Source organism: Nicotiana tomentosiformis, chromosome 7 (genome assembly GCF_000390325.3).
Source record: "Nicotiana tomentosiformis chromosome 7, ASM39032v3, whole genome shotgun sequence".
Taxonomy (NCBI): domain Eukaryota; kingdom Viridiplantae; phylum Streptophyta; class Magnoliopsida; order Solanales; family Solanaceae; genus Nicotiana; species Nicotiana tomentosiformis.
The window spans coordinates 49913697-49939747 of record NC_090818.1 but is presented as its reverse complement, the minus strand read 5'-3'; the positions used below and the strand labels follow the sequence as shown (position 1 = coordinate 49939747).

The 26051-nt window shown below is 34.8% G+C and overlaps 2 protein-coding genes and 1 long non-coding RNA gene across 4 annotated transcripts; 2 read left to right on the top strand and 1 right to left on the bottom strand.

The window, feature by feature from the left end:
* Positions 1-2614: 2614 nt before the first annotated feature.
* LOC104100130 (imidazole glycerol phosphate synthase hisHF, chloroplastic) lies at positions 2615-11691 on the top strand. The gene is made up of 19 exons (XM_009607302.4): positions 2615-2960; positions 3143-3225; positions 3628-3722; positions 4184-4287; positions 5095-5264; positions 5383-5497; positions 5901-5956; positions 6048-6086; positions 6178-6276; positions 6977-7039; positions 7122-7184; positions 7301-7383; positions 8295-8403; positions 8526-8579; positions 8887-8974; positions 9504-9541; positions 9689-9794; positions 10534-10700; positions 11408-11691. Exons 1-19 carry the CDS (start codon positions 2750-2752, stop codon positions 11465-11467), a joined length of 1803 nt encoding a protein of 600 aa, XP_009605597.1. The 5' UTR covers positions 2615-2749; the 3' UTR covers positions 11468-11691.
* A 2628-nt stretch (positions 11692-14319) lies between these two features.
* On the bottom strand, positions 14320-21294 carry LOC104100129 (dihydrolipoyllysine-residue succinyltransferase component of 2-oxoglutarate dehydrogenase complex 2, mitochondrial-like). Of its 2 annotated transcripts, XM_009607300.4 has the most exons (15): positions 21114-21294; positions 20892-20964; positions 20713-20787; positions 19751-19811; positions 19638-19665; positions 17824-17894; positions 16816-16890; positions 16660-16715; positions 16505-16549; positions 16124-16399; positions 15923-16017; positions 15468-15558; positions 15276-15386; positions 14934-15128; positions 14320-14845 (listed from the first exon to the last, which is right to left on the bottom strand). In XM_009607300.4, exons 2-15 carry the CDS (start codon positions 20940-20942, stop codon positions 14654-14656), a joined length of 1422 nt encoding a protein of 473 aa, XP_009605595.1. In that variant the 5' UTR covers positions 20943-20964; positions 21114-21294; the 3' UTR covers positions 14320-14653. The 2 variants fall into 2 exon arrangements, with proteins under 2 accessions (XP_009605595.1, XP_009605594.1); XM_009607299.4 differs by lacking the exon at positions 21114-21294 and having other exon boundaries at positions 20892-21077.
* LOC138896487 (uncharacterized) lies at positions 18209-18963 on the top strand. The gene is made up of 3 exons (XR_011409691.1): positions 18209-18302; positions 18431-18460; positions 18858-18963. It is a non-coding gene; the product is annotated as an uncharacterized lncRNA (long non-coding RNA).
* Positions 21295-26051: the final 4757 nt, after the last annotated feature.

The following is a 26051-nucleotide window of genomic DNA, read 5'->3' as shown; positions in this document are numbered from 1 at the left end:
ATGTAAATGTGTGAGAAAGAGAAAAAAATGGTTGGTAAGAGTCAATACCACTAATAATTCTATAGATATAAAGATCTAAAAGTGAAATGTCATATCAATCTTTACTCTTTGAAAATAAAATTTATTGTGGACAAAATTATAATTAAGATTAAATATTCAAACAAGAGATGAACTAATATTAAGATTTGAATCAACATAGAGTAAATTATTTTTATGTTAAAATAAAATAATTAAATCTTTTAATTAATTATTTAGCAAGAGAATCCAATTCAATTATTTTTTAAATTCATCATATGAGTAAAATTCTTATTCAAATTTTAAAAAAATCTTAGAGTACATAGACTTATTCCATAAAAAGAGCGTTAGAATAAAAGTAAAAAAGTTAATATATTATTAAGAATCAAAATGTTATACAAGTGTCCGAGGACACACAATCAAAATTAAATCCAAAACAAGAACAAGTTTTCAAAACTATATTATAAAGAGTCAACTTTGCTATAACGGGGTTATTCTTTGTAGATGCCTCCGACGGAATCGATATAATATTTTTATGTCATGCATTACTTGCAAATATCATATCAAGAGGCATGGACATTGTTAACAATAATAGTAAGTGGTGTACCAAAAATAATTTTATTGTGAGGTCACCCACTTTAAATTTAATATACCTCTTCAAACAACTTAAATAACCATCACAAAAATATCAAAGTAGAGCAATGATGCTAAATTTATAAGGAAACAAAATTGATAATATAGAATGAAGCACTTATGGCTGAGTGTCAAACGGGGTTCTAAAGATATATTAGATATTAATGAACTGTTTGGTGAAAAATTGATGGTTTGGGAGGTAATTTATGTCAAATACTACGAGAAGTTCCAAAATCGACAAAAACAGAGACTGTAAAAGCTAGTTTGCCAAAGTTACTTCTTGCCTCAAATGAAAAAGATTCAACTGACAAGAAATATAAAGTAAGAACAAATTCAGTATTCAGTGCCTTCTTTCTTCGTGTCGAAAATGAATAAGAGCATCCAATAAAAGATGATTTGGTTCTTCCTGAACACTAGGTTATCAATCCCAATGGTAATAGTAATGCATATAATCAGATAAATATTTATATCATTAGATTAAAACGTAATTTGTGCAAATCGCAATATATTATCTTGCACGAACAACTGTATGTTGCATTTTCAAGAGGGATATCAAGATCGACAACAAGAGTTCGAGTTAAGGCAGAGCAACCAAAGCATTAGGAGGAAACATACACAAAAAAATATTATCCACAAAAAAGTGTTCAATAAGATACCATCACATTAAATACTTTTAAACTATAATATGTAATTATCTAACTACCATGACAAAATTGATCATTTGTGTAAGTTTTGATGATGTCCTTTTATTTTATATTCATGTATTATGCTAATGTAAATATTTTTCGGCATTTAGATGATTGTTGTATTATTATACATAAAAATTTTTTATTAATTAAATTGTATTGTTCCTTCGTATAAATAAATGTTTAAATCATCACGTGTCATTATTAACGTGCAACGCACGTTCATAGATACTAGTTGTATAAAATATTATACAAAACGTAAATCAAATAATAGTTGTAGATGCTGTAATATACTCTAATAGAAGTTGTATTTACGAAAATTTCCCTTAATTCTTAAACAGAGGCTCAAAAAATGGTTAGTAGTGAACTTCACCGTTTCAAGATAGTGTGAGTAGGCCCAAAACGGACCGCCAATACAGAAAGATGGAGGGAGAAGTGCACAGTTAGCTACTAATTAGATATGTCTTTACTCTTTAGCCACTGCTTAAAATGTATTTACTCTTTAGTCAGTGCTTAATAAATTTTTACCCGTCCGGATGAAAATATACCTGTGCTAGATATGGATGTTGTGTAAATATTAAGGACATGGTGTCCTTAACTTCATGAATACTGTGTAAATATTAAGGACAAAGTGTCTTGTATTTGCACCTCCCGTTGTTAAACTTTAGGATATCATGTCCTTAACTTCATATGTGCAGTATAAAATTTAAGGACATGCCGTTCTTAACTTCATGTGTGCAGTGTAAATGTTAAGGACATAATGTCCTTAACTTGTATTTGCACCTTCTGTTGTTAAACTTTAGGACCTCGTGTCCTTAACTTTATATGTTCAGTGTAAATATTAAGGACATGATGTCCTTAACTTCATGTGTGTGGTGTAAATATTAAGGACATATTGTCTTTTACTTTATGAGTGTTGTGTAAATATTAAGGACATGGTGTCCTTAACTTCATGAATGTTGTGTAAATATTAATGATAGAATGTCCTGTATTTGCACCTTCCGTTGCTAAACTTTAGGACATCATGTCTTAACTTCATATGTGCAGTGTAAATGTTAAGGACATGGCGTCTTTAACTTCATGTGTGCAATGTAAATGTTAAGGATACCATGTCCTTAATATTCACACAGCACTCATAAAAAAAGGGTAAAAATATCTTATCATATTAATTTTAATAGAGTAGTGACTATTTTTGTTCAACATTAAAAAAAAAAAAAATACGGGATAAAGACTAAATAACATGTTAAAAAGTGGCTATGCCACGCCATTTCTTCAAAGATGGACTCGAAGCCCAGGAGCGTGTCGGGGAGCCTATGTCGACCCAAAATACCAATCGGGAATCAATTGTCAGAGTAGCCGTTTATTGAATTCCAGCTACATAACAGTAAACCAGAACTAGAGCTTGCGGAAAAGAAATGGAGGCGGCGAGTTTCACTTCAACTTCACAGTTCTTAACAGCTAAATCTTCTTCTTCTTCCTCTTCGTCGACGACATCGTATCCGTCCTTTTCCTCCACTTCTCAATCTCTTTATTCCCTACGTTACAAGCCCCATGCTAAAGCTCTGAATTGCAAATCTTCCAGAAGCTTCTCAGTCCGCGCCTCTGCCGGCGGCGCCGATGATTCTGGTGTTCTCTCAATTTCCCCTTCTAATACTGACAATTAAACAATGCGCAAAATCATATACGCTGTTAATTATATCTAGAATGATATTTTTCAATTCCATGCTGGCAGCGTGATGCCCCTTGTTTTTATAATCATATTTTGACTGTAAGGTTGATTTTTTTTTTTTTTTTTTTTTTTTTTGCAGTGGTAACTCTACTTGACTATGGTGCTGGCAATGTGCGAAGTCTCAGGAATGCAATTAAGTATCTCGGTTTTGACATCAAAGATGTATACTCTTTCACTTTTACTTTTCTGTTACTACTTTTGTGACTTTTTTTTTAAGTACTTAAATTAGGATTATTTGTAGGAGATTAAAAGAAATACTATTCAAAGAAGAATGTATATATGGCACTAAATACTTCCACATGCACATCACTAACATAGTTTAGAGGTACTCTTATGTTCAACCTTAACTGTTTATACGATGAGAATATGAGGATAATCATGCCCGTTAATAGCCCTGTAGTCAACCGATGGATCATGAAGTAATTCTTATGCTTTCTTTTTATTTTGGGGAGGTGTGGAAAGTTTGTTACAAGTGCAAGCCAAAGCCAGAAGGGAGAAATTATCCATGGATATTGAGTTTTTGTTGCTCTCTTTTCTTACCTTTATTATTTCAATGTCTTCCAGGTCCAAACACCAGAAGACATTTTGAAAGCAAAACGACTCATTTTTCCTGGAGTTGGTGCTTTCGCTCCAGCTATGGATGTGCTAAATAAGAAAGGGTAAAATTCACTGACATAATCCATAGGGATGGAATTGTTTATATGTTCAGTGTTTTTCGTTGTAAATAAACAAGTAAATTACTTTATCGATAATTTTACCCGTATGAGAATCTCATTGCTTGAGCATGGTTATGGGATAATACAACCTCTCGCTCCATATCTATGTAAAAGATAAGTTGTTTATTTGCTCGAGAGTAATCAAACCAGTATTTAGCATTTACTGCGAGACGTTTTCCTCAAAAAGGTACTAATAAAAGCACAAACAAAATAATTATAACACCAGTTAAAAATATATTGTACTAATCTATTTTGGTTAAAGCTTTTGCAAAGATAAGAACATGTTTATGGAAAGTTCGTCCGTCTTTATTGGTAATTGGTTCTCATGTTTTATTTTTCTCGCTCCATATAAATTAGGTTCTTTTTTCCTTGTCTGAAAATTACGGGGAAAAATTGTCATGCAGAATGGCTGAAGCACTTTGTACTTATATTGAGCAAGATCGCCCATTCCTAGGCATTTGTCTTGGGCTCCAACTACTTTTCGAGTCAAGTGAAGAAAATGGACCAGGTCAGCTACTAAGATTGACCTCCTACGTTTATGTATGGCTTTAGACATTTCATATCAACTAGTTCTAGCGAAGTCGCTTTTATCTAACTGTAAAAAGAAACCTCATGCAGCGAGATGCTTAACTTATGGACTATGAGTTTATTGTATATTACAATAATGAACAGGATCATTCAGCATTTAAATGGTTATATATTTTGGAATATATTTTCATAGAGGAGAATCCATGGCTTACATTGTAGCTATAAGAATTTGTCTATGGTAAGAAATGAAGTTGGGCCATCCACCAGCTTTACATTGTTACCTCGTTGATGTTATACGTTGAGTCCGTTGGTATCAATTTTCCAGTTGCAAGTAAATTTGGATGTCAATTTCTATTTTATAATCTATCTTCCAAATTCATGTTATTGTTATGTCTCCATAGCAGAGTATATATTTATTTGTTTGCCTGCAATTTCGTACATTGTTTTAACGTATAGCTCCTTCATTTGAGGAACTGACTCTTCAACATGTTTATCAGTAAAGGGTTTTGGTTTGATTCCTGGAGTAGTTGGACGTTTTGACTCTTCTAAAGGGATCAGAGTACCTCATATTGGCTGGAATGCACTTGATATAGCAAAAGATACTCAGATATTGGATGACATTGGAAAATCCAATGTCAATTTCTACTTTATATAAATTCCCCAGATTCATGTTATTGTTATGTCTCCATAGCAGAGTATATATTTATTTGTTTGCCTGCATTTTCGTACATTGTTTTAACGTATAGCTCCTTCATTTGAGAAACTGACTCTTCAATATGTTTATCAGTAAAGGGTCTTGGTTTGATTCCTGGAGTAGTTGGACGTTTTGACTCTTCTAAAGGGATCAGAGTACCTCATATTGGCTGGAATGCACTTGATATAGCAAAAGATACTCAGATATTGGATGACATTGGAAAATCCCATGTCTATTTCGTACATTCTTATCGGGCAACGCCGGTACTACTTTTCATTGCATAAATATATATTGATGGTGACTCCATCCTCTTTTTTCTCAGTTGCTTTTTCATTTAGTAAATTGCCAAGCAACTTAATTCAGACATTTCTCCTATTTTAGTCAGATGATAATAGAGAATGGATATCATCAACTTGCAAGTATGGTGACAATTTCATAGCATCCATTCAGAGGGGAAATGTCCATGCAGTTCAGTTTCATCCCGAGAAGAGTGGTGGTATAGCGACCTCCTCTTTATAACTTTTTTATGTTAGATCAATTAAAATTATGTTTTATCTGATGAATGTAGCATAGAAGGCATGGAAGTGATCACAATGTAAGCATAGCCAGCCAAATGTCATTGGAGAATTTGTTAAGGAGATAGCCGATTTTTTTAATCATTAATAATATAGTCCTTTTTACCTTTTGCATGTCATTCAAAGATACTTTAATTTGTTTTCTCATCTTTGAAGAGTTCAGAAATAACCCTTTTAAATTTTAGTCCATTATGGTTAATCACAATATGAAATTTGTAAATAAAAAGCGTGCACACATACACACACATATATCCCCTTAAAACTGTTTAGTTTTTGTTTTCCTTTTAATCACTATCTCATTAAACTGCTGGGTAATGTTTCCAGATGTTGGCCTTTCTGTATTGAGGAGGTTCTTGAATCCAAAATCTGGGAGAACACAGGTATTAATGATGCTTATGATTTGAGTTAGTGTGTTACTTCTCAAGTTAATTGTTCAAAGCATCTAATACATGAAAGCTTCATGCAAGACAGAAGCTAGTCCAAGGGAATGCCTCTAAACTTGCAAAAAGGGTAGGTTACATTCATCATGTAGTAATTTGATTCCCGGAATTTTTTATTTAATTTTGTAACACTGAAGTTTGCAATTTTTTCGACTACTCAGGTTATTGCATGTCTTGATGTAAGGACTAATGATAAAGGTGATCTGGTTGTAACCAAAGGAGACCAATATGACGTTAGAGAGCACACAAAAGAAAATGAGGTCAGTAAGCATTATTCATCGGTTAACCATCAGCTGTTCAATGTTGGAGTAGGTTTTCAAACAGTTGAGAGCGGACACTATAAATTATAACCATTACATAAAAATCAGAGCCAATAAAATTTATATAGAAAAGGAAATCGTTTACGTTATCAAAAAAAGAAAGAAAAGGAGATCGTCTCTAGACGTTAAAACTAAGAAGGATTACGAGGACAATAAAGTATTGTTATTATTTTGTTTAAAAAAATAAAGGGTTGTTATTCTTCCGCTAATAAAAAGGAAAAAGAATTTCTAGTTCTTATTCGTTTGTCTAGTCTATTGCCTATGAGGTTAGAAAATGGAAGCTAGAAAGCTGTAAGTTTTTCGGCTAGCAGACCTCATGGCATAGTGAGATAAGAGGTTCAGGCTCGTACTTGTAAGTTACCTAAAGGAAAAGAGAAGGAACAACAGAAAACTAATGAGGAAGCATGTTAACTAGCTGATTTATAGCCTCTTAAGGTTCTTGGTGTCAGGTACTTGATCCACTTGGTGAATAATTTTTTTATCAGTAGTCTAACTATGTACTATATAGCTATTCTGGAATACTCTGTTTCTTTGACATCTAGAATTTATGGCTCTTATGCTGAAGCCATGTGGATTTCGTACTTGATTTTAATCTTCCAAAAATTGCTCCTCTATTTGAACATGATTGTCTTTCCTGAAGGTGAGGAACCTTGGCAAGCCAGTGGATCTTGCTGGACAGTATTACAAGGATGGGGCAGACGAGGTTTACCTTAGCATTACCTATCCCGGACTCCATGTTACTCTATCCCGATGATAAACTAATCAGTTATTTTCTCTGGTTTTAGGTTAGCTTTTTAAATATTACTGCTTTCCGAGACTTCCCCTTGGGCGATCTGCCAATGTTGCAGGTCTGTTCTGTACTCTTCTTTTTGTGTTATGTAGTTAAATATCTGAGTAATTATTAAAATCCTTCCCAATAAAGAGAATGGTTATGATAATTTCTGCTCCTTGATTTGCCATTTAGGTATTGAGGTATGCATCAGAGAATGTTTTTGTGCCATTAACCGTTGGAGGAGGTATTAGAGACTTCAAAGATGGAAATGGCAGGTTTATGTTTTTCCCCATAATTTTCACTTTCTTTTCCTTGCAGTATGGCTATTTGCAAGGCCGGCTCTAATGTTATAAGAGATAAGGCTTATGCCTTAGGCCCCCAAATTTGGGGGGACCTATTTTTAAAAAAATAATAGATTTATAGGTGATTAAAAAATAATATTTAGTACTTTTAATACAAAAGTAGGGTTTTTAATATAAAAGAAAAGAAAGCTCTTTATATATTTATAAATAAAGTAATAATTTGACTTACTTAAAAATAGGTAGATGAACTGTTTTCAAACGTTCCAATTTTTTACTTTTTACTCCTTCATTAGCTAACGTGTAAATTTTTTATTCCCCTTTCTTAATTTGTTCAAATCAATCTTTCTTTTTCCCAATCTCTTCATATTTCAAAAACCTCTACATATTTTTTGACTTTCTCTTTCTTATAAGACTCACATTATTTCTCCAAGGTTTTATTAGTTTAAGTGTTCAACAATACGTTTAAGCTTCCAATAGTTCTATACTTCTATTGCTTTACAATATCTTATCTAAAATCAACAATATCTCAAGAAAGACTAAATGAGTTGTCTATAATATCAATTGAAAAAGAATTATTAGAAAAAATCGATTATAAAAAGATTATTAACAACTTTATATCTCAAAAAGCCGGAAAATTAGATTTCAACATATTTTAAAACTTTCTTTTAAAAATTTAGGCCTCATATTAAATTTTGGCCTTAGGCCTCCGCATGCGCTTGAGCCGCCCCTGGCTATTTGGTATCCCTGTTCATACATCACTATTTGTTTTCTTTGAATCCTCCAAATTGGTTCCCTAAAACTGAGTTGACAAATTGAATAATGTTCATTTGGGAACGTGGATAAGGATCAAAGTTCACTAGTTCTTATATGGACTTACTTCGCAGATACTACTCTAGTTTGGAAGTTGCCTCAGAATATTTTCGTTCTGGAGCAGACAAAGTTTCTATTGGAAGTGATGCCGTTTATGCTGCGGAAGAATACTTAAAATCTGGAGTATGTGATACTCATTTGTATGAAAATTACTGCATATTTTTCCAGAGAAAAAATGCTTCCTTCCATATTTACTTTTATATTAACGTTATTCTGTCCTTTTGTTTTGCTTACTGTCTTTGAAGGTGAAAACTGGAAAGAGCAGTCTAGAGCAGATCTCCCGAGTTTATGGAAATCAGGTTTGGTTTAAAGCCATGTATAACTTAATGCTATTTCTTCATATAGTTATGTCTGCTAGTAAAGATAACATATTTGTTTCGTCACTATCCTAGGTTAATATCTTAGTTTGGAACTACCAAGATTTGATTTTTAATATGTAAACTACCTTTTTCTTCTCTCTTCACTGATGAAGAGTGACTGACATAGTAGTCTATAAGTGCTTTCCCTTGTCTGCTTGCTTTCATATATGAATAACATACTCATTATTTATTGGGCAAATTGTACAAAGATTTTATTGAATTTTGTGGTTGTATTGTGATTTTGTAGGCAGTAGTTGTAAGCATTGATCCTCGAAGGGTGTACGTGAAGGACCCCAAAGCTGTAGAATTCAGGACTATCAAAGTGAGAAACCCAGGTAAATGCATTCAGATATTCTCTTCCAAATGTAATTTAGTGATTGACCTTGCATCCGGTGTTTCCGCGTAGAAAGAGAAATCTTTTCGCCCATGAACGATTAAAAATCAGGAAAGAAGATTTTTTAATTAGAGTTGAACATCGACTAACATGTACTATTATATGTTAGAGACTTGCTTTCTAGATGTGGTGACCATACATTTCGAGCTTGTTTGTGAAGTTACAGCTATACCTTTGTGGAGCTCCTTAACCCAACCCCCACCCTTCCCGGGAGGAAAAAAAGAAAAGAGCCTGTGGGGTATACTAGCTTGCCATTTGTATATCCTTGGAATGTCACATTACCTTATTCATGCATACCACTGTCTTATCAGACTCGTGTCGGCAGTGAGGAGGTAAAAAGAGAATCTATTGCTTCATGTCATCTCGCATTCTCACTCGACCAAGATAAAATGGGGGCAAGATGACATGAAGCAAGAGATTCTCTCAAGAAGGGAATATATATTCGACTGAAGTGTGTCTACTGGTTTCAGGTCCAAATGGAGAAGAATATGCGTGGTACCAGTGCACGGTGAGCAGTGACTCTTTTTTGTTCTGAATTGCAAACCGTTATTCTTGAAATGCTCTTATTGTTGTTACATGGAATATCAAGATTGTTTTTCAGGGTTGATAACTTTTATGTTTTCACCTAAAGTTCACTTCAATTCTCTATTTCAAGGTGAGTGGTGGGAGAGAAGGTCACCCTATTGGAGCTTATGAGCTTGCAAAAGCTGTTGAAGAATTGGGAGCTGGGGAGATACTGCTAAACTGCATTGATTGCGATGGTATATGTTCTTACTGAATTTGACGCATATTTATTCTACATTACAGTTCGTGTTAGAATGAGTCTGAAGATGGTCAATAACATAATTTGGTGTTTCTACTGTAACAGTCGCCAAGCAACAGTAGGATATGTCCTGTTTTAAGCTTTCGTTGGTCCAGAAAATTTCCCATTTCACAAAATGGGAAATATTTTCTATATAGTATTCCCAAAACTCACTTTTAGTGCATTAGAAGTTCAAATTTGTGAAAAGTTAAACAAAGCTTCATTTTTGGACCCACTCATGTTATTTACATTGTATTTAAAATACGGGAGGAGTACCTGCTATATTAGGCTTCCTTTGTCTGTGTAATGGGTTTTATTTTTTTTCCCCTTTTATGTAGTAATAGTTTGGTAGGATCAAGGTTAGCTATTTCTATCCTTAATTAACTTGCCTGGTGTTATGATCCATGTTACTTGCGAATGAAACTATACCAAACCTGCATAGTTGTCCACTCTTGATATGTAGGGATGGCAATGAGGCGGTGCGGGTTTAAACAATGATATGACTTCTTTCTTTGCCTTATCAGGACAGAATTTTCATTCACCCGTTAGCTCTACTCCAAAGCTTGCTGTCCTGTGGTTTATTATTTCTCCTTAGGATAATAGATTGATCATACAACCTGAGGGTTCCTTTTTTGCAACAATCTATTTCATGTATTAGGACACTAATGCCTAATATTGCTCTTTTGATATATTTTCAGGTCAGGGAAAAGGATTTGATGTAGACCTAATTAAGTTGATTTCAGATGCTGTAAGCATTCCTGTGATTGCAAGCAGTGGAGCTGGAACTGTTGAACACTTCTCAGAGGTCTTCAAAGAAACAAATGCATCTGCTGCTCTTGCTGCTGGAATTTTCCATAGAAAGGAGGTTAGTTGAGACTATATTATACGGAAGCCTTCTCTTCCTTTTAAGTTATTTCAATATTCAGTATCAGTGTCAGCTCGATAACAATTTTGATAGATTAAAGAAGTTAGATGACGAAAACACGTGAATCTTGGATAATCAATGAGAGGTGGATGCTAATGTCTCTGAAAGCCATGCACCTTTTCGAAGAAAGAAGATACCTTCTATTTGAGCCTCACCTAAAGGGGCGTTTTATATCTTTTAAAATGGACTAAGAAATATCTGCCGCTTGTGTCACTTAAAAAGTGCTTTTTATTTCTTCCGGAAATGCATCTATTGCTTGTGTTAAACTTAGCTGAATAAAAAAAAAAAGATAAGCATTTAATGAAATGCATATGGTTACACCTTAAACCATTTTAATTAATGGAATCTTGTCAAAAACTAAAATCTTTTAGACTATTAAGCATCTGAGGGAAGATTGAGTGAAGTTGCATATTTTGCAGTACTTTTTAGTTTCAGCAATACACTTTGATATTATTTGCTTAGGTTGTGTTGTCAAAACCTTTTCATGTCCGCACTTAAGATGGTCTGTGTAGTAGATGCAATAAGGGGCCAGCTGCAAATCCTGAAGTTACAGCCAGACACCCTACCCCCGCTACGGAGTAATGTACATACATGGAATATGGATCTCTGACTGACCTGGGCTGTATAATTTGTCTCCTGATTTTCAGGTTCCCATTCAATCCGTGAAAGAGCACCTGGTAAAGGAAGGCATAGAGGTTAGAATGTAACTAAATATTGCTCCTCAGCAACTCGATCTGCCAATCCTTATCTGTAGATGTCTATAAAAAAAATTATTTTGTCGCTACAAGGAAAGCCTCTTTCAGTATCTTGCACTTTTCGAGTCTCATGCCAATTTTGAGCAGGTTGTCATTGTATAATTGTATGATTATCATTTTTGTAAACGTCTTCCTTAAACAAAAGTATAAACAAAACATCAGGTTTTACTTGAGCATATCTGTGTGGGTGTTAGTCCTGAATGTCATGGCGGTTGATTGTGACTTAGAAGGCTTAGTTATTCAGAAACTCTTGACTGCATCCTGGAAATGAGAGGCAATGTCATCGATCCAATTAATAGCTATAGCAAATAAAGTATCAACTAGAATGAAAATACATTTCGTAGGTACTGTCTTTTGATCTTGAGCCCTTGAGAATGAGTCTATTCCCCATAAAATGAATTTGTCTTGGATTATTAGGGAGCTGTAATGCAAAAGTAAAGGCCCAACCTTTTCGTTTTAAAAGCGAGTTAGACAAACCCTTCGGGTTGCCTAGTTGGTTTGGAGGGCGGTCATCCTGGGATCGAATCCCCTCAATGCCTTCTGGGTTGAGCATGTCGCACATGGCTTGCCTAGTGTGTTTTGCAGGCTATTACACGCGCACCAAGTGTAGCGGCTGTGTATTTCCCTATTATAAAAAAAAAAAAAAAAAAAAACGAATTAGACAGATGTTCACTTGAGAAAGGAAATCAGAGGATATTGTCGCTTCAGGGGTTATTCCTTATTGCTTCTTCACTGCCTTAGAATTATGCATACATTCATCAATCTTGATCCTCGTAAGTTGCAAGCCTAGGAGACAAAGCTATTTTCTGTCTGTGGATGCATTAGAGCATATCAAGCGTTTACATATGAGAGCCATGCAACCAGAGAAGCGCAATTAATATGAGAGCACCATCAACTCTCTTTTTGTGAAAAAGAGTAACAGTGCAAAGTATTAAATGTGGTGCACATTGCTTAGAACACTATAAGTAGCGTCATGGCATGAAGAACATATGCAACAAAGGATGAATTTTCAAATAGTGTGGCCAACAAAGCATGAATTCATGCAAATTGTCTTAATAGTTCCTCATTCCCACCGATCATTCAAACAACCATGCAAGCAAGTAAACCATTATCAAAGAAATGCAATTGAAGCATTAATAAGGCCCTAAGAATTAAAAGCCTAACATAGTAAAATATATCGAAATATAAAGTATTCCTATGGCGACCTAGCAATTAGTATTGGATATATGAGTTAATATCTAGACAATTAAAGAATTTTGAATAGTTGAATCAATGAATTTTGTGCCAAGTGTCATCACTATAACATGTCAAATTTAAGTTTTTAGGACAAAACTCCAACAACAGTTTTAAAATTCTTTTAAAATAGAAGGTAGAAAATCAAAATAAAAAAAATTAAACCTGCCAATTTCAAGAAATTAATACTTCCTCCCACGATTAAGAAAAATCAATACTTCCTCCCACGTTTGTTTGGCATTTTTTTAGATTTATTTATTAAACCTTCCAATGTAAAAAGAAATTAATATTTTCTCCCACGTTTTTTTGTGCTGCAGTTTGTAATTTATTTATATACTTAATATTTTCTTACACATAAACAAGAAAAAAGGAAGAAAAAAATAAATCACTTGAAAATTTAACCCCGATGTCTTCCCAAACGTGGGCTTGGAACAACAATTCTAACCTACCTCCATAATTGATTCTTATCATGTTCTCCTATGCAAATAATTATTTATGCGGTTTCTTCCTTCAAGTATCCACACTAAACCAAATGACAACCTAATAATAAGTCACTTGGCATTGCTCAAGACAATTGGCAATATTAGGATAAGATAAATAATAATTTAATAAAATCAGTTAGTTTAGAATTAGTATGGTTAATTTTGCTAATATGAATGTGAAATACGGCATTTCTAATCACATTAGACGTGGAAGTTTTTTTTAAATGATTTTTGTTGCTATTTTATGTGGAAGTTGGATGTAATTTTGTAGCTATCAACACGAAAATCTGTAAAATTATCCAAGCGGCAAAGTGCCTAAAAAATTAATTTAACATTTAAATTTCAAAATATAATAATACCTAACCCTGAAACCCGCATTTTTAAAAAAGAATTACTGCCCTTAACGCCATCACCAACATCTTCTTAATTAAAAACATACTATTCTCAGAATCTGATCCAAACTATGCCGGCAGATTTTTACATTCTCGCAAACGATGATAATCGGTACGAATAATATACAAACCTTGCTATGGTGTACATTTTTATTTGTATATTATTCGTACCGATAATCATCGTTTGGATCAGATTCTGGTCGGCCAAAATGTTCAAAGGATATATATTATCAAAACAGGTAACTTTTCAACCTATTAATTATATTATTACTGATTTGTCTTTATATTGTTGCACCAATATTTATCAATTGACGGGTTTATAACTATATTATCTACTATTTCATGAAGAGAATAAAAAGATGATAAATATTTTTAAATATTTTAAATACAAACTTTATCCTGAATTTTTTCAATTTCTTCAAGTACTTAATTAATTAAATTATAATTCAAGAAAAAATAGTAAAATTTGGAGACTTGAATGTATGAATAGCTACTGCATTTACATGTTCATAAAATAATATCATTTACGTGTTTCTTTGTGTGTATCATATTTTTCAAGTAATATTTTCTAGTGAAAAATTATATTTAATATTCTCTGCGCAAGTATGAATACCGGTTGCTTAGAACACTATAAGTAGCCTTATGGCATGAAGAACATATGCAACAAAGGAAGAATTTTCAAATAGTGTGGCCAACAAAGGATGAACTTTCAAACGTGTATTAATTCCAATGCAGAAGAAAATACTGAAGCCAAAGAGCTGTAGGGCAGAAATGCAAAAAGTCCCAATTCAAATACAATTAAAGTTGGTATATAATATATTCAAACAAAAAATAAGCATAGTTGGTGAATCTCAGGGGAACGCACGATCTTTACGGCTCTGCAAATCTCAAGTATAGCTTACTGCAACTAAGTAAATAATCAGGACCAAAGCAACATCGAAGGCCTACAAAACTTAGCCATCGCCATTTATTCTGGTTCTTAGCCTGAGTGTACACTCATGTAAAATAAAAATCCAGAGGATGTTGCCTATTCAAACATCAAGGAGCAAACGGCGGGGATCTTCCACCACATCCTTAATTCTTCTCAGAAAGAACACTGCCTCTCTTCCATCAATCAGCCTATGATCATATGTCAGAGCAATGTACATCATTGGTCTTGGAACAATGTTGCCTCCAACAACCATTGGGCGACTGACTATTGAATGCATTCCCAAGATAGCAGACTACAAAATCAACCAGCAAATTTTCGATGGTGAGATAGGTTGACGGGGTAATTGTAACCACTTCCTATGTTGCATCAAAGACACATACCTGAGGAGGATTTATGATAGGGGTACTGAGAAGACTTCCATAGACTCCACCATTTGATATTGTGAACGAACCTCCAGCCATCTCGTCAATGGATAGGCTTCCATCATTTGCCTTCTTAGCAAGCCCGTTTATTGTCTTCTCTATCTCAGCAAAATTCATCTGCTCAGCATTGCGGAGAACTGGTACGACAAGACCCTGAGGCATGGAGAAAAACAGTGGCCAGAACACTCAAAAGTAGAACCCAAAAAGAGAAGTTTGAAGGACAAAATGAGACTGATTAGGAATTCTGCAAGAAGTTTCCATGTAATCTGAAACTTTGAGGCAAAGAAAGGTTTTGCTTGCCTTTGGGGTACCAACAGCAATACTGATGTCTATATAATCCCTATATATGATGTCATCGCCATCAATAACTGCATTAACTATTGGCTGACTCTGGAGTGCGCTAACTGCTGCCTGAAATATGTATAAGCATTTTAGGCCAGAGTTTCACAATAAGTATACAAATTAATAGAAAACAGTCTTTCCGATTCGTACTTTCACAAATCCAGACATGAACCCTAACTTCACTCCATGCTTTTCAACAAAGGCATCTTTGTAATCAGTGCGGAGCTTCATTAGATTTGTCCTGAAAAGAGAAACAATTAAGAAAGTAAGCTCATCACAGATGCAAAACAAGCATTTCAATACATATGATAAATGCCCGCTACACCTCTCCTAGGTCAGAAGAACAAAAAAAGAAACGGAAGTTATAAACTTACAAATTTCAGTTGCCATTTTAAAAACTTCTTTTTTATTGGCAGAAGTGCTGTATATAAAATTCGTGAAGATATTAACATCAAGATTTAAATCTTCCAAACCAAACTTGATCAATTTTCTGCTGATTTGGCACGTATGTTAATATTCAGGTTTAATCTTAGTTCGATAAAGATGCAGAAATATTAGCACAGAAAAGATGATCTGTTTAATACCAAATCACTGTCTAAACTTACATATCAACTTCATTGAACGTCGTCAGCATTGCAAATGTGTTCTGAGAATCCTTCAAACGTGTGGCAACTCTTTTTCTGAGCCTAGTCATGGGAACCTGTCATCAAAACAGAATTCTAAAGTTACACGTAGTAATCGCGAAGGATGCATAAACAAGTATTGCCACGACAATGAGATTACAACAGCATCAATTGTTGACTAACTCGTCTTTCCCGTTCTTTGGGGGGGAGTTGGAGTTCTGTAGGAGAGCGTTTAGGGGGTGGAGGTGAACTCTCCTTCGGCTTTTCCTTAACAGGAATAGTCTCAACTTGAGGTTTTGCCTTCTCCTCTTTCTTATCTTCAGCTGGAGAGGATGGCTGAGGAGCTGCTTTTTCAGATGGCTTCTTAGATGCAGGAACATGTTCCACACCCTCACCAGATTTTGAAATGATAGCAACTTTATAGCCTGGTTCGACAGTGTCCCCTTCATTGGCTACGAACTACAGATATTCAAAAACAGATTCAGAAGCCATTGACCCAAACATACAAGCAAAATAAACTTTGGGGGGGGGGGGGGGGGAGTTCCAATGCTAAAGATGTTCTACCTTTTGGATTACACCAGCTTCAGGACTGGTGACATCAATGGTTACCTGCCAAGTAAAAACCAGTCATATATAAAGCCATTAATCTCCACAGAGACCTAAGAAAAAAGGTTAGACTAAAATCAACTAGGTGGCATTTCAATTTTCAAGCTATGTACCTTATCTGTTTCAATCTGAGCAATTGGCTCATCAACTTCTACTCTATCACCAGGATCTGCTCAAAGAGAAGGAAAGAGGAAAGACAGTAAGTTCAGAGAATTAACGAATACTACCGGATTGAAGATAGATCAGGGACAATATCAACAAACACATACTCTTCAGGAACTTGGCCAGTGTCCCATCACTTATGGATTCACCCATAAAAGGAACAACAGCATCAACCTGGTCACCTTCAATACAATTATAGGGAAGCAAATAAAAGCAATGTGAGAAACTATACCAATACAGAAGGGATAAGGTTTGACATACAAGAGGAGAAAGCAAATGAAAAAACAATTTAAAAGATGGAAGCATCCACCAGATTTCAGAATGCACCTTAGATATGCCCCCATTGTTCAAACTATAAACCAAGTGCAAATTTCCTGCTAGTTCTTAATTCTACTCCACCAGATTCTAAGTTATAAGAAAGGGTCATTAAACTTAACGAATTAACTTCTCATGACATATTCTTTCACAGATGATACATTCTAATTATTCAATAGGCTTCTATGGTCGTCTGTGCCCCTGGTTGCGAAGAGACCTTTGGGGGATTACATAGTTTCTACAGGTGGAGATGATGGGGTCAGTTCTTCTTGATGATATTGATGTCGATCATAATGACGATATGATGCTTTGATAAAAGAAATTATATTCCTGTTGCTAAAGATGATATAGAACTTGACACGGAGTTAGAACTGCTTACAAACTATGTACCTTTGGATAGATAATGCAAATACTTCTTTAACTCCCAAATAAGTCTATAACTAACAGCCAAACATTCGGCACAATACTAGGAAGTAATAAAATACCTGTACCGCTGTTTAATATCTATATAAGACCTCAATCCCAAAACAGAAAAGAAAGGAAAGGGTATCTTCACTAAAAAGTTGTGGAGATGATATTCATTCAGGAGAGAAGGTACAACTGAATTCAAGGTGTCCAACTGATAACTGAAAATGCTCAAAAACGCTAAAGAATAGAGTAGATGGAATCATGATCAATTGCAGGAACAATACCATGAGACGAAATAACATTTTTGAACGATATCATATGCATTGTAAGCATGTGCATGACTAATTACTATATTGAGATTCCAGCAAAGCTTAATTACTATAGAAATATACCACTATTTGCACAGAATGGCCTGCTCCAATTCGGTAGTGTTGCACTTGACCAAAGATTGATAACAGCTCCCCTGCAGGCAATGTACTAATTCATATAAACCAACTGGAGACACACACACACACACACACACACACACACATATATATGCGGAGGAAGAGAGAGAGAGAGAATTAGCAATCACCAAGTCTCATATTTTTGCTAATTAACATGAACGAAAGAAAATTGAAGCATCACAACAAAGTACCCTTACGAAAAATTCTGACATCCAAACATTCCCGAAACCCATACACTTTGAATTTGGTAAATGCATATGGTCTTTGGTTGAACTGAAAATGAAGCATCAAGGCTTGATTTAGTAAAAACCAACTAAAATTGGTAACATATTTAATTATCTGTGATTACTATTCCTTTTTCTAGCTTGAAAGGAGATCTGGATATAATTTTATTCATGTTAAGACTTCAAGTGCTTATGAGCTATGTTGCTCGGACTCTCCAAAAATATCGCCAGGTGCGTATCGGATCCTCCAAATGTAGTGTATTTTTGGAGGATCCGAAACGGGTGCAGTGTCATTTTAGAGAGTCCGCGCAACATAGCTTATAAGCAAGCCATCTAATTTGCATTAGCCTGGTTGTTTGGTAGGAGTAGGGGTGGCAAACGGTCGGGTCGGATATGGGACGGGTCAAAACGGGTAATGAAAACGGATAAATTATCCGACCCGACCCATATTTAATACGGATAAAAAAACGGGTTAACCGGCGAATAATATGAGTAACCATATTATCCATGGCTTCTTGAATATGATCACTTTTGAGAGAATTCCTAGTCTCCCAAACTTGAGGAAGCCCCAATTTGAGGCTTTAGAAATGTAAAAGTTAAACTCATTAGTTATCCATTGGTTATCCATTTTCTAAATGGATAATATGGTTCTTTATCCATATTTGACCCGTTTTTAAAAAGCTCATTATCCAACCTATTTTTTAGTGGATAATATGGGTGGCTAACTGTTTTCTTTGAACCATTTTGCCACCCTAGGTAGGAGTCTATTTAGTTGGTTATAGGAAAAAATATGATATTCGCTATACTTTCTATTTATTGAGTAATGGAATGAAATGAGTTGCAGCGGAATGGATATAGAAGATTCATACAACCAACCCCAACTTGTTTGAGATTGACACGTAGTTGTTCTTGTGCAAAAGAGAAAGAAAGACAGATAGAAACAGGTGAATACTAATCCCAATATGTATGACACTATTGATTATATCACTTTAGGACATCCCAAATGCTTGAGACAATTTCAAAATGTATGTTGTTAAATCTATGAAATTGTCCACAACAAAGAAATTAATCACACAAACTTCAACAATTATAATATTGTCTTCCGACTATAAATGGGTATGATAGTGTAAATCTTTAGTTAGCGATAAAGAATAGTGTAAGTCATTTAATTTGTTATTCTTTTTGGAAAATCAAGCTATGTGACATGCACACACTGTCATTCTAATATAGGCACATTCAGTAACAGAGGTCTACCCATCTCCATCTCCCTTGTGGATAACACAGTAATTATCTGGAGCGCCTCAGCTTTAAGTTGCTCAACCGAGCAAATGAAAACACAAAAGAAGCTCTGCAATACTGAGCTAGGTCCTAAGAAATGCAAATAACAAATTTAAAAGCAGTGGCATGGTATTTTACCAAGTTTGTCCTATGCAGAGAAATATAGAATGGCTAATTCAGAAGGACATCGCGCATTTGTTAATGCTCTAAGCCTTCAAATAATGAATGCAAGGTGTATTAGCAGTAATAGATACTAACCTTTCTGGCCTCAAATTCGATGAGCACCCTGTATTAGGAAGTAGGAGTTAATTATAACAGCAACATGATGCCAGTATGAATGTATTGAGTTATCATAGATTAACTACAAGTACCAGGTAGCACAAGCTGACTGAAATTCCGCGCATGACCACATTGTCTAGTAAGAAGTGATGTCTGTTCTCATATTCAAAATATGTGACAAGATTTTAAACGGGATTAGAAATAGAATAGCAGGAAGACCAATAGCATAAAGCTTCGCATTCAACATAATGAGGGGGAGGACAAAAATAAATGTCTGATGAATGGTTAAGTCTCAGTAGGGTTGCCATAGACGGTATGTCATGGAATCTGAAAAGCATACTAAGTCAGAGCATAATGTTTTAGAAGCAATCATAGCGAGAAGGGCTAGTACTAACACATTGTGTAAGGAGAGGGTAAGGATAAACCACAGGCAATCTCAATAATAGATATGATTAGAGTACAGACATCTTAAAATTTGAATTAGATTCCTGAAATTTACACAATTTTTGAAACTGATGTATCAAAAATCCAAAATAGATTTAATACAACACTAAAGAAAACAATGTGAAAAACAACTTGATAACTTGTACCTAAATAAAAATGATACTTTCATTAACCAATAGTATGAACTACCAATTGATTATGATATGAGTTGAGCTTGAAGAAAGAAGTGAGGATTCATATCGCCGACCCAACTTTGTTTGGGACTGAGGTGTAGTTGTTGTTGTTTCATTTCATTAACCAATAGTATTAACTACCAATTGATGAAGATCAAGTATTGTAAAATTGTGGCTAAATTATGTGCTTATCCTAAAAATGACAACATTTTAACAACTTACCAAGAAGTTGACTTGAGCTTTAGGAAAATAGCTCTTTTTTTCTTTTTTTGCCAAAAGATATTTCAAAATCAACCGAACGAAAATTACACCACCCTAAAACTGCCATTCGACTATGTATTCAAATAAGAACTGGAAACACATGTTTGCCGGAAGAAAGGAAAAATCAGCTGAAAAATACAAGAAAAAAGGAATAAATCAGAAATAGGCATTACTACCTCTTCTGCTGCGGCAAAGGGAATTCTAGATGAGGATATTGCAGGCCCAACCGTATGCAGAGATTTCCTTACACACTGTCCCAGAAAAAGCAAATTGTTTGTCACATCAAATACCTTTAATATCTCATTGTACAGAATGCACTATATATCAAAACGAAAGGCCAAATCACGAGTTTTACCGAAGTAGTAGAGGCGCTAGAAACGACTTTGCGCCTTAAAACGCCCAACATCGCGGCTTTCGATCTTTTAAAACTGTTTAATCAATAGCATAAAATATTTTTTTTTAAAACAATTTGATTGACACAAAGGCACACGTTGAATGACCATATATGTGTGGAATATGAACAGTGCACTAAAGCAGATCTTGCGTAATATGAAAAGGAGGAAAATGAAGATTTGACCTGATGATGTAAATGAGAGAAGATCAAAAATCAAAGAGAAGGGTAGGGTTCGAGAAGAAGGCGCCGATTGAGAATTCGGAACTTGTTCTGCAGCTGCTTACTGCTTACCTTTCTTTATTCAGGACTTTTTCCTTTTTACTTCGAGAAAGAGTGACTCGATGGAAATGCAAGTGGACCAGTCAGCTTGTCCCGCAAAAGACCCAAATCTTTTAATTGACGCGTCAAATCGTAAAAGTCATACGTATGACCTTCAAATTATATAATTTATTTAAAAATAATTAACTTACACAAAGTTATGAGATATTTAATACTACTATAAATTTGTTATACTGGCATTTTAAGACTAAAAATTTCAAAAGTATTATAGCCACACCAATGTTATTACATTAGGCCAAAATTTGTAAAAGTTTTTATTTTTTTTCTTAAATTTCATGTTGGAGTCTAATTATATCAAACAAGCCAAAACATAGAAACTTACAAGATAATACTCCCTCCACCCTAATTTATGCGGTACCATTCGGTACTTATACGAGTTTTTTTCTATCTGTATAATTTTTAATTATTGTTACTTATAGTATTTTTACGTAGTTTTCAAATATATAATATTACTTAAAAATTAAGATTTCTTGTCAAATTATAATTATTAATTAAAAAGTTTAACTCTCAAAGTCCGAACAGTAACACATAAATTGGACAAAAGACGAAACAAAACCTAAATTCCAAGCCAAGTGGATCTACTCGACTATGTAGGTCTTTATTGACCATACCGCTTGAGTTACTTATCTTAGCCCTATATTACACATTTACGCAATAATTGTTGAGAATTGAGTTTTGATGATTATCAATTGTGTGCAATGAACGTGTGCTGAAAACCATATTTTCAAAGTAGCTGCTGAAGGTTCTTACATGGCAGTAACTTTTATACAAAGTTACTACAGTACGATATTGCTGGGAGGGACTCTTGATGCGATAAAGATTGTCGCACAAGAATATCTAACCGCATATCTGGTAGATATGAGTCACAAGATTCGTGGAGTCCTCAGAACTTCAGGTTTTTCAAGCAAACGAGAGTTTGACTATGTGTAGGACTCTCAAAGATCTCGAAGCATTGGAAAGTTAAATACTTTGCCTATTGAGTGTGAAGACTATCAGTTTGCACATTGACTGGAGAACGTAGCATATCATTATCAGTTCAGCACTCAAGTCTCTCATCGGTGTGTTTTGAAAGTCATTCCTTCTTAAGCCAGTTTAGTTCATGTGTATTAGGAGATTGAGTTGTAATCAACATGTTATTCAAACAATATTAGTTGGAGTATTGTCCGAGTGTGTAAGTTAGAGTAACTTGTAATTCATACAACAAGTAGAAGTAGGGGAAGTGTGAGGGTATTGATTTACAAGTGTTGTAATCAGTATATTTGACTCAATTGTTCTAGTGAAGTTGAAGTTAAAATCCTACGTGGTAGGTCGTATTTTTTGCACCTTTGAGTTGGGTAATTTTTTACGTAAAAATTGATGTTCTTACTTTACTAATTATTTCATTTACGCGTAAGGATTAAAGCAATGAACCAAGTTGTCACGGCCCAAAATCCCACCACAGGCGTCGTGATGGCACCTAGTCTTAGAGACTAGGTAAACCGATTTCTATTACATTTTGAAGCCATTTTTTTTTAATTAAATAAGTAACCAAAACTGACAGCGGAATAAATATGAATATACAACCTCCCAAGATTGGTAGTACTGAGTTACGAACTCTAGCTGAATACATGGATTGATCACGAGGATCGAATATACAATATTGTTTGATTACAAATTAACAGTACAATGAAATGAAAAGACTCCAAGGGACTGCGACGACCAAGCAGCTCTACCTTGAATCCTTACGATCCCGCTTTAACTCTACTCAAATCCGTTATCTTCAATACCTGGCTCTGCACAAAAATGTGCAGAAGTGTAGTATGAGTACGCCACGGTCGGTACCCAGTAAGTATCAAGACTAACCTCAATGGAGTAGAGACGAGGTACAATCAAGACACTCACTAGTCTAATAATCTGTACAATATAATTTACAAAATAATATGAAACAAATAATAATAAGGGCAAGATAAATCAACTAGTTATATGCACAATAGACAACAAGAATACCATTAATATCACTCAACAATTAATAAACACAATTACACCCAATTAAATCGAGTCCTTCAAATAAATGTCTTTCTCATATAATTCTTCCAGATAACTCTCTTTTAAATATAATTTTCTCAAATAATTATTTTTCATATATAATTATTTCAATAAATCTTTTCAAATATAATTTTCTCAAATAAATATCTTTCAAATACAATTTTTTCATATAATACTTTCTAAGTAAAAATCCTTCCAAATAAATATTTTGAATATAATTCTTTCAATTAAAAAGTCACCATGTGACACCTCATTTCATAATCATAAAAATACGGGTCTCAGCCCATTTTCATATTTTTCGTAAACATGGGTCTCAGCCCATTTTCATATTTTCACGTCACCTCATGCCCATAATTAAATTATCATATTTTTCTGGTACCTCGTGCCCTCATTTCATATCACAACTGCACGGACAATTCACGTGCCAATTATCATTATCATTTCATTACAGCACTTCGTGTCCACATTTCATATCACAACTGCACGGACAATTCACGTGCCAAATATCCTCATTATTTACTCACGGCACCTCGTGCCCACATTTCATTTTATAATTCGCCTGGCAATAGCCACATGCTCTCAATTTCAACATAAATCAGATTGTTATCAATTTACCAACAATAAGACAAATTACACAAGGTATAATAATAAACACAAGAAAATCACAACATCACATGAAGATTATCAACACCATAACCCCACATCATCACATATCGTCCCTGACAATAGCCACCCTTATCGCTCCTATTGCCACCCTTATCGCTCCTATAGCCACCCTTATCACTCCTCCCAGACAATATTAATAGCCACCCTTATCGCTCCTATTGCCACCCTTATCGCTCCTATAGCCACCCTTATCACTCCGCCCAGATAATATTCCAACAAACACAACAACAGTGAAATGCCACCCTTATACCCACATAATATCAACGGTGAAATGCTACCCTTATCTTCTCAAAATAACAACTCACACAACACAACAATTTACACGGGAAATTATCACAACAACATAACAAAAATCAATTCATATCACAATTTGTCCAATGGCCACAACCAAATTCTAAAGCTACAACCAAATCAATTAATTTCACAATAAATAGCCAAAAGCTCCACACAATGCGTACAACACCCAAAAACAATCAATAGAGATAGAAATTACTCAACAAAAAGCAAATCCTTCATAAAAATTAAATTTTTAATAATTATATAAATACCTCTTCTTAAGCTCATTTAATTAATTATTTGCAGGAAAAAAATCCAAAATGAAATGAAATTCCAATAATTATCAAACCAGCAAATTCACGAAATTTCATATATAATCAAATAACAATCACATCAAATTGTCATATAACAACAGAGTCAACATCAAGGATTTAGGCACGACAAGTAGATGATTAAATATATGCCAACAATTATCCAATTTACTACACAATATGCTCTAGACTTTAACTCAATAAAATTTGCACATATAAACCAAGTACGTACTCGTCACCTCGCGTACATGGTTTTCAATTACACAAATTGCACATAAGACTCAATGCCTAAGGAAAAATTCCCCCACTCGAGGTTAAGCAAGACACTTACCTCTTTGAAGTTATGCCGATATTTCAAAATCGCCTTCTTGCTTGAATTGACCTCCGGGCCGTTCAAATCTATCCAAATTAATTGTATAACTTCATTAAAATTCATCGAAAATAATTTCGGATAATAATACGTCGACTTAAAATTTTATTCCAAAAAGTCAACAAAAGTCAACGCGGGGCTCGCCTCTTGGAACCCGATATAATTTTCATGAAATCCGAACACCCATTCCGATACGAGTTCAACCATATTAATTTTATCAAATTCCGATACCATTTCGTCCTTCAAATCGTGATTTTTCATTTTGAAAAATTTTCTTCAAAAACCACCCTTTTCCTCAACTCAAAACACAATTTAAATGATAAACATAAAGATAGAATCATGGAAATAAATAGATTCTAGGTGAAGAACACTTACCCAATCGATTTGCTTGAAAAACCCCACAAGGAATCACTCAAAACCGAGCTCTACAAGTCAAAATATGATAAGAATGGCCTAACCCTCGATTTGAAAAATTTATAATCTGCCCAGGTCTGAAAGCATCGCGAACGCGGAGAAAGGCTCGCGTTCGCGAAGAAGGAAGGTAAGGCTGTCCAGAAAAACACTTCGCGAACGCGAGGGAAGGAGTGCGAACGCGAAAAACAAGGGACAGAACCTATGCGAATGCGAGACGTTGAATGCGAACGCGAAGAAGAAATATGAGGCTGCCATGAAGAGCTTCGCGAACGCGATGGAGGAAAAAGGCAAACCTTCGCGAACGCGAACGCGAAGAAGAAATATGGGGTGGTCAGCAGTAACACTTTGCGAACGCGAGGTACTCTTCGCGTTCGCGAAGAAGAACACCAGAAGACAGAACATCAGTTCAAAATAGGAGGGAAATGACCCGTAGCCCATCCGAAACTCACCCGAGCCCCCCGGGATCCCGTCCAAACATACCAACAAGTTCCATAACCTAACACGGACTCGCTCCAGGTCTCAAATCACATTAAACAACGTCGAAACTACGAACCGAACCATGAATTGAACTCATAACTTCCAAAACTTCCAACTTCGAAAACTCGTGTCGAAACCTATCAAACCAACCCGGAATGAAGTCAAATTTTGCAGGCAAGTCCCAAATAACATAACGGAGTTGTTCCAACTCTCGGAATCGCATTCCGACCCCGATATCAAAAA

Excerpts from the sequence above, each read along its gene's own strand:
- LOC104100130 (XM_009607302.4), top strand. The coding sequence starts at position 2,750 with ATGGAGGCGGCGAGTTTCACTTCAACTTCACAGTTCTTAACAGCTAAA. Across the intron at positions 6,087-6,177 it reads CCTCTAAACTTGCAAAAAGG|GTTATTGCATGTCTTGATGT; the intron begins GTAGGTTACATT and ends TCGACTACTCAG. Across the intron at positions 7,384-8,294 it reads TTCAAAGATGGAAATGGCAG|ATACTACTCTAGTTTGGAAG; the intron begins GTTTATGTTTTT and ends CTTACTTCGCAG.
- LOC104100129 (XM_009607300.4), bottom strand. The coding sequence starts at position 20,942 with ATGTTGGGCGTTTTAAGGCGCAAAGTCGTTTCTAGCGCCTCTACTACT. Across the intron at positions 20,788-20,891 it reads CTAGCGCCTCTACTACTTCG|TGTGTAAGGAAATCTCTGCA; the intron begins GTAAAACTCGTG and ends TTTCTGGGACAG. Across the intron at positions 19,812-20,712 it reads CCTTTGCCGCAGCAGAAGAG|ACATCACTTCTTACTAGACA; the intron begins GTAGTAATGCCT and ends ATATGAGAACAG.